Source organism: Melospiza melodia, chromosome 28 (assembly GCF_035770615.1).
Source record: "Melospiza melodia melodia isolate bMelMel2 chromosome 28, bMelMel2.pri, whole genome shotgun sequence".
Taxonomy (NCBI): domain Eukaryota; kingdom Metazoa; phylum Chordata; class Aves; order Passeriformes; family Passerellidae; genus Melospiza; species Melospiza melodia.
In genome coordinates this window covers 6,715,389-6,726,878 of record NC_086221.1, presented here as the reverse complement: position 1 = coordinate 6,726,878, position 11,490 = coordinate 6,715,389, and the positions used below count along the sequence as shown (strand labels likewise).

Below are 11,490 nucleotides of genomic sequence, written 5' to 3'. Positions count from 1 at the left end.
CGGCTTTCCCTCCCCAAAAAACCCCAAAACCTCTCCGTGTGTGAAGGTTTGGGGTGCTGAGCCCCCCCTGCACACACACCAGTTCTCCCTCCCCAAAAAACCCCAAAATCTCTGTGTGTGTGTGATGGTTTGGGATGCTGAACTCCCCCTGCACCCACAGTGGCTTTCCCCTCCCCTAAAAACCCCAAAACCACCCCAGGGATTGAAGGTTTGGGGTGCTGAGCCCCCTCTGCACCCACACCAGTTCCCCCTTCCCAAAAAAAAAACCCCAAAACTGTCACAGGGATCGAAGGTTTGGGGTGCTGAGTCCCCCTGCATTCACAGCAGCTCCTTGTCCACAAAAATCCCAAAACCACCCAGAGAGTGAAGTTTTGGGGTGCTGTGCTCCCGCTGCACCCACACTGGTTCCCCCTCCGCAGAAAACCCCAAAACCTCTCCGTGTGTGAAGGTTTGGGGTGCTGAGCCCCCCCTGCACACACAGCGGTTCCCCCTCCCTAAAAAAACCCCAAAACCAGCCCAGAAAATGAAGGTTTGGGTTGCTGAACTCCCCCTTGCACCCACAGCGGCTTCCCCTCCCCAAAAAAAACCCCAAAACCACCCCAGGGATTGAAGGTTTGGGGTGCTGAGCCCCCTCTGCACCCACACCAGTTCTCCCTCCCCAAAAAAACCCCAAAATCTCTGTGTGTGTGTGATGGTTTGGGATGCTGAACTCCCCCTGCACCCACAGCGGCTTCCCCTCCCCTAAAACAACCCAAACCACCCCAGGGATTGAAGGTTTGGGGTGCTGAGCCCCCTCTGCACCCACACCAGTTCTCCCTTCCCAAAAAAAAACCCCAAAACCGCCCCAGGGATTGAAGGTTTGGGGGGGCTGAGCACCCCAAAGCTGCTCCCTAAAACCCGAGGGATTGGGATTGGGATTGGGAACGGGGGTCGGGATTGGGGCTGGCAGCTCCCGTGGGGTCACGGCCAGGGCTGGCACCCCTCCTCAGTGGGGTTTGGGGGGGTTGGGGCTCCCCAGCCGCGGTTCCCAGCGCCGCATCCCCGTCCGTCCCCTCGGCCCCGTCCCGGTGCCCACCGAGCCGCTTAATGAGGGGCTTAATGAAGATTAGCGGCCGCTAATGAGCGGGGCCGGGGGGTGACACGGCGGCGTCTGGGGGGCTCCGGGTGTCCCCGGGGGGCTGTGGGGGTGTCCCGGTCGCCCCCCCCCCCCCCCATCCAGAGCAGATGGGCGCTGCGGGAGGGTGGGTGGGTGCGTGGGGGGCGATGCGCCGCTGGCACCGGGAACATTTTCGCGGCCGTGGGTGGGTGGGTGGGCACGAGGCTGCCCAGGGGGGGCTGCCGCGCTCGTCCTGCCCCTCCTGGGGTGCGCCAGCCCCGCGGTGACGTCCCCAAGGAGGGGGGTGCTGGCCCCCCGAGATGAGCCTCTGTCCCCGGGATGGGGACACAGAGGGGCATAGGGAATTCCTACCCTGCCCCAGTGAGGCTCCCCCTCCCCAAAAAAACCCCAAAAACCACCTCAGAGAGTGAAGGTTGGGGGTGCTGAGCGTCCCCCTGCACCCACACTGGCTCCTCCTCCCAAAAACCACCAAAACACCCCAGAGAATGAAGATTGGAGGTGCTGAGCCCCCGCCCGCCACACACACTGGTTCCTCCTCCCCAAAAACCCCAAAAACCTCTCAGTGCGTGAAGATTTGGGGTGCTGAGCTCCCCCTGCATTCACAGCAGCTCCTCGTCCCCCCAAAAAACAAAAAAACACCCCGAAGAATGAGGGTTTGGGATGCTAAACTCCCCCTGTGTTCACAGCGTCTCCTTGTCCACAAAAAACCCCCAAACCGCCCCAGAGAGTGACGACTGGGGGCGCTGAGCCCTCTCCTGCATCCAACACTGGTTCCCCCTCCCCAAAAACCCCAAAACCTCTCAGTGCGTGAAGATTTGGGGTGCTGAGCTCCCCCTGCATTCACAGCAGCTCCTCGTCCCCCCAAAAAACAAAAAAACCACCCCAAAGAATGAAGGTTGGGAGTGCTGATCTCCCCCTGAACCCACACTGGTTCCCCCTCCCCAAAAAACCCCAAAACCTCTCAGTGCGTGAAGATTTGGGGTCCTGAGCCCCCTCTGTACCCACACAAGCTCCCCCCCTCAAAAAAAAACCCCAAAGCACCCCAGAGAGTGAAGATTTGGGGTTCCTCTCCTCCCGGGAGGGGCGCAGGGCTGGGTGAGCTCGGTGTCCCCATCCATCCCTGCCCGGGGGGTGTCTCTGCAGCCCCCCCAAACCCTGGGCTGATCACTGGGGTCCCCCCGGGTGCTTTGGGGCTGGACACAGCCGGGAGTCCCCCTCTGGTGGCACCTGCTGGGGTGGCACTGGCTCTGTGTCCCCACCGTCCCTGGGGACACCCTGGGGGTGTCACCGCTCCTGCCCTGGCTCTGTCCCCACCGTCCTGGGGACACCCTGGGGATGTCACCGCTCCTGCCCTGGCTCTGTCCCCACCGTCCCTGGGGACACCCTGGGGATGTCACCGCTCCACTCCCGCCCCTCTCAGCCCCTCTCGGGCTGCTGGAGCGGAGCCACCCCCGGGCTGGTGGCCTTGGGGGACAATGGAAGGAGCCAGCAGGGGGACGGCGGGTTTGATTGGCCACGTCCTGTTTGTCACCTCGGCCAGACCCCCGAGCTGCCCCTTCCTCCTCCTCCTCCTCCTCTCCGTGCCTTAAAAACCCTTCCCAAGCCCTTCCCCAGCCCCTGCAGACGAGGAGGAGGAGGAGGAGGAAGGACAGACAGGGGGTACGTCCATGCCGGCCTCGTTTGGCACCCTCCAGAGCCCCCCCAGCTGGAGGACGGGAGGGTTTGGGGGGTTCAAGGGGTCTCAGAGCGCTGGGAAAGGGCAGATCTGGGGGGAAACAGGAGGAATTTGGGAGCAGCGTCCTCGGGATGGAGTGGAAAAACTCCGGGCTGGGTGGTGGATTTGGGGATTTGGGATTTGGGGTTTGGGATTTAGGGTTTGGGAATTTGGGGGTTTGGGATTTGAATTTGGGTTGGGGATTTGGGGGTTGGGATTTGGGGTTTGGGATTGGGATTTGGGGTTTGAATTTGGGATTGGGGATTTGGGATTTGGAATTTGGGATTTGGAATTCGGGATTTGGGATTTGGGATTTGAATTTGGGGTTGGGGGTTTGGGGTTTGGGATTTGGGATTTGGGGTTTGGGATCTGGGGTTTGGGATTTGGAGTTTGGGATTGGGAATTTGGGATTTGGAATTCGGGATTTGGGATTTGGAGTTTGGGATTTGGAATTCGGATTTGGGATTTGGGTTTGGAATTTGGGGGTTGGGATTTGGAATTTGGGGTTTGGGATTTGGAATCTGGGGTTTGGGATTTGAATTTGGGGTTGGGGATTTGGGGTTTGGGATTTGGGGTTTGGGATCTGGGGTTTGGGATTTGGAATTTGGGATTTGGAATTCGAGATTTGGGATTTGGGGGTTGGATTTGGGGTCTGGGATTTAGGGTTTGGAATTTGGGGTTTGGGATTTGGAATTTGGGGTTTGGGATTTGAATTTGGGGTTGGGGATTTGTGGTTTGGGATTTGGGATTTGGGGTTTGGGGTTTGGGATCTGGGGTTTGGATTTGGAGTTTGGATTTGGAATTCGGGATTTGGGATTTTGGGGTTTGGAATTTGGGGGTTGGGATTTGGAATTCGGGATTTGGGGGTTGGAATTTGGGGTCTGGGATTTGGGGTTTGGAATTTGGGGCTTGGGATTTGGGATTTGAAGGGGGGTCGGGACCCTCGCCCTGCTCTGCCGTGGGTGTCCCACGGGAGGGAATTCTCCTTTGGGAATGGGCCCTGGAGGGTTTGGATGTGGAGCTGCCAGCACCGGGGATGTCTCCGTGCTGTCACACGGACCCCGTGGCCTCTGGCCCGCCAGGATGTTGGAAAAGCAGATTTAGAGCCGGATGTGGGAGCAGAAGGGGGGAGCAGCAGTTTTGGGGCTCCTGGGGCTGTTCTCCTCCTCTGCTGGGCTTGTTGGGCCAGGGGCTGGTTCCACCCATCCCCACGAGGGCCACGACCCCTCATCACCCCCCGAGCCCCCCTCATCATCCCCCGAGCCCCTCATCACCCCCCGAGCCCCCTCATCATCCCCCGAGCCCCTCATCACCCCCCGAGCCCCCTCATCACCCCCGAGCCCCCTCATCATCCCCCGAGCCCCTCATCACCCCCCGAGCCCCCTCATCACCCCCCGAGCCCCCTCATCCACCCCCCGAGCCCTTCATCACCCCCCGAGCCCCCCATCTTCCTCCCGGGGCTGGGAAAGCCGGGCAGCCCCGGCAGCCCCGCGGGGCCTCTCCTGCACAGCCGAGCGTGAAATGCGCTGAAAAGGGTCAGGAATGTCCCCTCTGTCTGTCCCCTCCCGGGGCTGTCTGTCCCCTCCACCCCGAGGTTTGGGGCTGTCTGTCCCCCATGGAGCTGGGGCTGTCTGTCCCCCGGGATTTGGGCTGTCTGTCCCCTCCCGGGCTGTCTGTCCCCCCCAGGATTTGGGTCTGTCTGTCCCCTCCACCCCGAGATTTGTGGCTGTCTGTCCCCTCTGGGTTTGGGGCTGTCTGTCCCCTCCACGCCGAGGTTTTGGGGCTGTCTGTCCCCCTGGAGTTTGGGACTGTCTGTCCCCTCCCAGGGCTGTCTGTCCCCCCAGGATTTGCGGCTGTCTGTCCCCTCCACCCCGAGGTTTGGGGCTGTCTGTCCCCTCTGGGTTTGGGGCTGTCTGTCCCCCCGGAATTTGGGCTGTCTGTCCCCTCCCAGGGCTGTCTGTCCCCCCATGTTTTGGGTCTGTCTGTCCCCTCCACCCCGAGGTTTGGGGCTGTCTGTCCCCCCAGGATTTGGGACCGCCTGTCCCCCCCAGCCCGGGGCTGTCCCCCAGCCGGCCCTTGGTGACATTCCCGGTGCCGTGACCCCGGCCAGGTGCAGGATGTGTCTCCTGGGCTGGCTGGGGGTGGCCGCCCTGTGCTTGGGGACACTTTGGGTGGCGCCAGCCAAGGACAGGAGGAAGGAGGAGAAACCCAAGGCTGAGCTGAGCCTCTTTGAGAACCTGACTTGGACAACTACGACGTGACCCTGGAGAGCTATGGGGACATCCTGGACCTGAGCAACTACGAGGAGCTCTATGACTACGGGGACCTTGTCCCCAAGGTGAGGGGGACACAGGACAGCCCTGGTTCCATCTTTGGACGGGGATTTGATGCAGGGGTGGATGTGGCACCGCAGGAGGAGCCCTGGCAGCTCTCCCGGGATTGGGGAAGGTTTTTACTCAAACCAAACCCCCGCCAGCTCTTGGATGTGAGGATTCCTTCATCCCTCTGGGCCAAGAGAGCTTGGAGAGCTTTCCAAGAGGGAATTAATGACCCAAATCCAGTGACCCTGATTGATGCCACCCCTCCCCAGAGGGCACAAATCCCCCACACTCACACCCGGCTTTGTTTGCAGATCGAGGTTGGCACCTTGGCTCCCCGGCCCAAGGACCCCAAAACCCTCCCAGAGCTGGCTGAAACCACATCTGGAACCCCAAAATCTGCAGCCCCCAAGCAGTGCTGGCCCCGTGCCCCCAGCGCCCATCCCCAGACAAGGTGAGTTGTGCTCCCTTGGGATTCATCCCCATGTCGCACAGGTGAAGTTTTTGGGGGGAAAAAAGGGAATTTTGGTGCTGCCAGCAGCTCTTCGCAGGGTTTTGGGGGTTGAGTCTGCTCACAGGAGGGCTGCAGAGAGAGAAATTTGCTGGGAAAAAATGAACTCCAGCAAAGCAGCGAGGCTTTAATGAGCAGAGGCTTCGCGACAGTTGGCAATTAGATTAGTGACAATTAAAATCCTGCGGCGAGGATAAATATCTTTATTCCTTTGCTGTCACTCCAGGCTGGGAAAAATTAAGTGGGAGGAGAAAGGAAATTGGCGCTGAGCTGCTCTGAACCATCCCTAGAATGGGTTTGGGAACCTTGGGGAGAGGAGGGGATCAGGTGTGGGCTCGGTTTTACCCCTTGGGGACAGGTGGGATCGAGAATTTTTCTTGATTCAAAAGAATTTTCTTGAGTTTCTGCTTCCTCCAGTGGGAGACTTAAAGGGACCAGGAGAGCTTTGGTGTAAAAATCTGAATTTGGGGGCTCTAATTTCCCCTCCTCCTGCAGGAGGGAGTTTGATCCTGGGCACTTTCATATATTTATGGGGTTTTTTTTGCTTGGAGTTCTGTCCTTCCCTGGAGGATGCGGGGCTGTGACAGCTCTGGCTGTCCCCAGCTCTGTGTCCTTATGGCAGGGTGGGCAGGTCCCACTGTTGTGGGGTATTTTATGGGGTCGGGGGGCTGTGACAGCTCCGTGTGCACAGATCCATGTCCCCACAGTGGGGTGTGCTCCTTATGCTGTTCTGGGGTATTTTATGGGGTTGGGGGGCTGTAACAGTTTTGGTGTCATGGATTCTGGGTCCCCATAGAGTGGACACAATCCTCCTGCTGTTCTGGGTCTTTTATGGGGTCAGGGAGCTGTGACAGCTCTGGGTGTCACAGATCCATATCCCCACAGCCAGGTGGGCAGATCCCGCCATTCTGGGGTATTTTATAGGGTCAGGAGCCGTGATAGCTCTGGCATCATGGATTCCGTGTCCCCAGAGTGTGAGCATGTCCCTGCGTTGTTCTGGGGTATTTTATGGGGTCAGGGATCTGTGACAGTTCTGGGTGTCACCAATTCCATGTCCCCATGGCAAGATGAGCTCCTCCCCCTGCTCTGGGGTATTTCATGGGGTCAGGGGGCTCTGTGTGTCACAGACCCATGTCCCCATGGCTGTATGAGCTCCTCCTGCTGTTCTGGGGTATTTCATGGGGTCGGGGAGCTGTGACAGCTCTGGATGCCACAGATCCATGTCCCCACAGCTGGATGAGCTCCTCCCACTGCTCTGGGTATTTCATGGGGTCACTGCTTGTTTCCAGGGCTGCCCAGCTGCGTGCTGTGCCTGTGCCTGGGGCAGCTCGGTGTACTGCGACGACGCGGGGCTGGAGCAGATCCCGGCGCTGCCCCCGGACACCGCGTACCTGTACGCCCGCTTCAACCGCATCGGGGCCGTGCGCGCCGGCGACTTCCGCGGCCTCGGTACGTCGGGGTCACCACCGGGAGCATCCCGCCTCTCCAATGGCACTGGGCAAACCAACGGCCCATCGAATTTCTTTTCCTCCATAAAAGAATGCAAGACGATAAGTTATTTACAGAAACGGCGCGAGAAAGTTGGTTACAAGAATGTAAACATTAGAAAATCTTAAAAAATCAGGGCGGCAGGGAATAAACCACCCTGGCTTTGTCCCTGTCCTCCTCTGCCCTCAGAGAAGCTGAAGCGCATCGACCTGAGCAGCAATTCCATCTCGTGGGCGGACGCGGACGCCTTCCGGGGGCTGCCGAGCCTGCAGGAGCTGCTGCTGCCCGAGAACCTCCTGACGGCGCTGCCCGAGCTGCCCCGCGGCCTCGTGCGCCTGGACGTGCGCCTCAACCGCATCCCCAGTGCTGGGCTGCGCCCCGAGGCCTTCCGGGTGCGCCCCACACACGGGGGGCTCTGCCAGACACAGGGGGACGGGGGTGGAGGGAGGGGAGAAGGAGGTCAGATCCAGGGGGATCAGATCCAGAGGGGTCAGCTCTAGGGGGGTTCATTGATTAATCTCTCAGAGGTTCATCTTAAGGGGGTTCATCTCTTGGCGGTTCGTTGGTTTATCTCTTGGGGGCTCATCTCTGTTGGGGTTCATCTCTACTGGGGTTCATCTTTAGGGAATTCATCTCTTGGGGGGTTCATTGGTTCATCTCAAGGAGGTTCATCTTTATGGGTTTCATCTTTATGAGGTTCATCAATTAATCTCTATTGGGGTTCATCTCTATTGGGATTTTATCCCTATTGGGGTTCATCTCTATTGGGGTACGTCTCTAGGTGGCTCATTGGTTCATCTCTTGGGGGTTCATCTTTAGGAGGTTCACTGATTCATCTCTTGGGGGTTCATGCCTATTGGGGTTCGTCTCTAGGTGACTGATTGATTCATCTCTCAGGGGTTCATCTTAAGGGGTTCATCTCTAGGTGGCTCATTGGTTCATCTGTTGGGGGTTCACCTCTAGGAGGTTCATCTTTAGGTGGTTCATCTGTAGGGGTTCCTCTCTAGGGGTTCATCTTTTGGGGGTTCATGTTTAGGGGGTTCCTCTTTAGGAGGTTTGTTGGTTCATCTCTGGGGGTTCATCTCTATTGGGGGTCATCTCTAGGGGGCTCATTGGTTCATCTCTCGGGGCTTCATCTTTAGGAGGTTTATTGGTTCATCTCTAGGGGTTCATCCCTATTGGGGTTCACCTCTGTCCTCTCCCTGCAGGACCTGAAGCAGCTGCAGTTCCTCCATCTCTCCGATAACCAGCTGGATTTTATCCCGGTGCCCCTTCCCGAGAGCTTGCGCTCCCTGCACCTCCAGGTGGGATGGGCTTTGTCTGAGTTCAGCAGATCCCACCTCTTCCTCCTCATTCTCCTCTCCCTCTTAGTCATTGTCCTGATCCTGGTCCTTGTTCTTGTGCTGGTGCTGGTTCTGGTCTTCCTCCTTATCCTCATTGTCCTGATCCTGGTCCTGGTCCTATTCCTAGTCCTGGTCCTGGTCCTGGACTGGTTCTGGTCTTCCTCCTTATCCTCATTGTCCTGATCCTGGTCCTGGTCCTTTTCCTAGTCCTGGTCTGGTCCTGGACTGGTTCTGTTCCTCCTCCTCATCCTTGCTGTCCTGGTCCTGGTCCTGGTCCTATTCCTAGTTCTTTTCCTGGTCCTTATCCTGGTCCTGGTCCTTATCCTGGTCCTGGCTCTGACCCTGGTCCTTTTCCTTTTCCTGGTCCTGGTCCTAGTCCTGGTCCTGGTCCTGGTCCTGGTCCTAGTCCTGGTCCTGGTCCTAGTCCCTGGTCCTGGTCCTGGTCCTAGTCCTGGTCCTGGTCCTGGTCCTGGTCCTGGCTCTGACTCTGGTCCTTTTCCTGGTCCTGGTCATGGCCCTGGCCCTGATCCTGGTCCTGGTCTTTTTTACTGGTCCTGGTCCTGGTCCTGGTCCTGGTCCTGGTCCTGGTCCCCCTCCTCCTCTCCCTCTCCCTGTGACCCGGCCGTGCCCGTGTCCCGTCCCCGCAGAACAACAACATCCAGACGATGCACGAGGACACGTTCTGTGACAGCCAGGAGCAGGCCAGATCCGCCGGGTGCTCGAGGACATCCGCCTGGACGGGAACCCCATCAACCTCAGCCTCTTCCCCAACGCCTTCTCCTGCCTGCCCCGCCTGCCCACCGGCCGCTTCTCCTGAGCCCCCAGAGCTGGAAATGCAGGAAAGTGATCCCAGATCCCATCCAGAGCGCTCAGACCCCTCTGCTCCATGGAAAATGTGATTAAAGTGGAGATGTTCCCCCCCAGGGTGAGCTTGGTGCTGGGGCAAAATGCATAAAATAAAAATAAAATGAAATAAAGATTTGGAAATTCATTCAAAGCTTGTTCTTGGCAGTGAGAGTAGAGGGAAAGACCTCATCCAGCCCAGCAGCTTTGCTTGGATTTGCAAAGATGGGATTTCACCGTGTCCCGTTTCTTCCTCCATTCCTTCCCAGAGGCTCAGGGAGATCCTGAGGTTCTGAGATCCTGAGATCCTGAGATCCTGGTCAGGGTGTCCTGGTCAGGGACCAGGAGCTGCATTGCCTCAGAGAGGTGACACTTTGGCCACCTCAGGTGTGACCTGTCCCCTGGGCAGTGCCTGTGCAGCTCCAGGGGGGTGTGGCACATCCAGGTGTGATGGATTTGGGGTGGTATCCATGGATTTGGGATGGTGTTCATGGATTTCGGAGAGTATAAAAGGATTTGGCATGGTATCCATGGATTTAGGAGGGAACCCCTGGATTTGGGAGGGAATCCCTCGATTTGGGATGGTGTCCAGAGATTTGGGATGATATAAATGGATTTAGGATGGCATCCATGGATTTCAGAGTGTATCCATGGACTTGAACAGTATCCATGATTTAAGAGGGTGTCCATGGATTTGGAAGGTACCCCTGGATTTGGGATGATATCCGTGGGTTTGGGATGGTATTCATGGGTTTGGGATAATATAAATGGATTTGGGAAAGTATCCATGGATTTGAGATGGCGTCCATGGATTTGGGACAGTATCCATGGATTTTGGGAGGGAATCCCTGGATTTGGGATGGTATAAACGGATTTGGGATGGTATAAATGGATTTGGGATGGTATCCATGGATTTAGGAAGGTGTCCATGGATTTGGGATGATACCTCTGGATTTGGGATGGTATCCATGGATTTGGGATGGTATCCATGGATTAGGAAGGTGTCCATGGATTTAAGAGGGTATCCATGGATTTGGTAAGGTACCCCTAGGTTTGGGATGGTATCCATGGATTTGGGATGGTATTCATGGATTTGGGAGGGGATTCCCTGGATTTGGAATCGTATAAATGGATTTGGGATGTTATCCATGGATTTGGGATGGTATCCATTGATTTGGGATGGTATCCATTGATGTGGGAGGGCATCCACAGATTTGGGACGGTATCCATGAATGTGGAACTGCAGAGAGCCCTGGAGCTCCCCGAGCCCACCAGGATCTCCCTGGGCTGGAGCTGGAACCCCCAAGCCCATCCCGTTTTTCCGCAGCCAGCGGGAGCTGCCCAGCGCTGTGGGATATTTTCCATCTCGGATGGATTCATCCCTTATATTTTTATCCACGTGTAAGGAACACCATGAGGGGGATGACACATCCCTGGAGAATCCAGAGCCCTGAACTGAAACCACGGAGCTCAGCCCACATCCTCAGAGCCCGTGGAGGCATCCGAAGGCGGCTGGAGAAAACCTGGGAAGAGGATCCAGCTCCTCATCCATGGGGACGGTGTGGGCACCTCCTCTTCGCCCCTTTTCCATGCAAAACCCAGCCCAGGCGTGGATTGCTGACCCGAAATCCTTGGGAAAAATGGGAATTTGGTGTTGTTTTATCCAGAATTGCAGGATTTGTTGCCGCTGTCGTCGTGTCAACAGCCTACAGATCTGCTGCCTCCTCATCCTCATCCATCCCACCCACCCTTCCAACACCTTCCCACCAGCCTTTATCCCGCTGATCCCATGGGATGGAGCCCCCAGCGCTTCCCTCCCCAAATCCAGCCCCATTTCTGCCCCTGCAGAGCTCTGGAAAATGTGGAACCTCCCCCTGTCCCCTCCTGTCCCACCCTGTCCCCACGGCTGAGGGGACCCCAAAACCACCCAACGCCCCTAAACCTCAACTCTCCTGCGGAAAATCCCTCTCAGAGCTGCTCATTTCTTCAGGAAAAGTTGGGATTTCTGCCATTCGGGCTCCAGCAGGATGGAATTTGCTGCTGGGGAATTTCCCTTCGCGCTGGTCCCGCTAGAGGGCAAAGGCAGCGCCGGGAATGTCGGACCTTCCCTTGGAACGAAGCTCTCTCCCTCCTGGAGCCTTCGGGGATCCCGGGAA

At 57.5% G+C, this 11,490-nt stretch overlaps 1 protein-coding gene across 1 annotated transcript; it reads left to right on the top strand.

Annotated features, from left to right (window-relative positions):
- The first annotated feature begins 4,948 nt into the window (after nt 1–4,948).
- On the top strand, nt 4,949–9,308 carry LOC134430351 (opticin-like). Its single transcript, XM_063177965.1, is given in 10 exon segments — nt 4,949–5,066; nt 5,069–5,169; nt 5,464–5,547; nt 5,549–5,603; nt 6,950–6,981; nt 6,983–7,109; nt 7,338–7,540; nt 8,357–8,452; nt 9,139–9,187; nt 9,190–9,308. Coding segments are annotated over 10 exon segments (984 nt in total).
- The last annotated feature ends 2,182 nt before the right edge of the window (nt 9,309–11,490 follow it).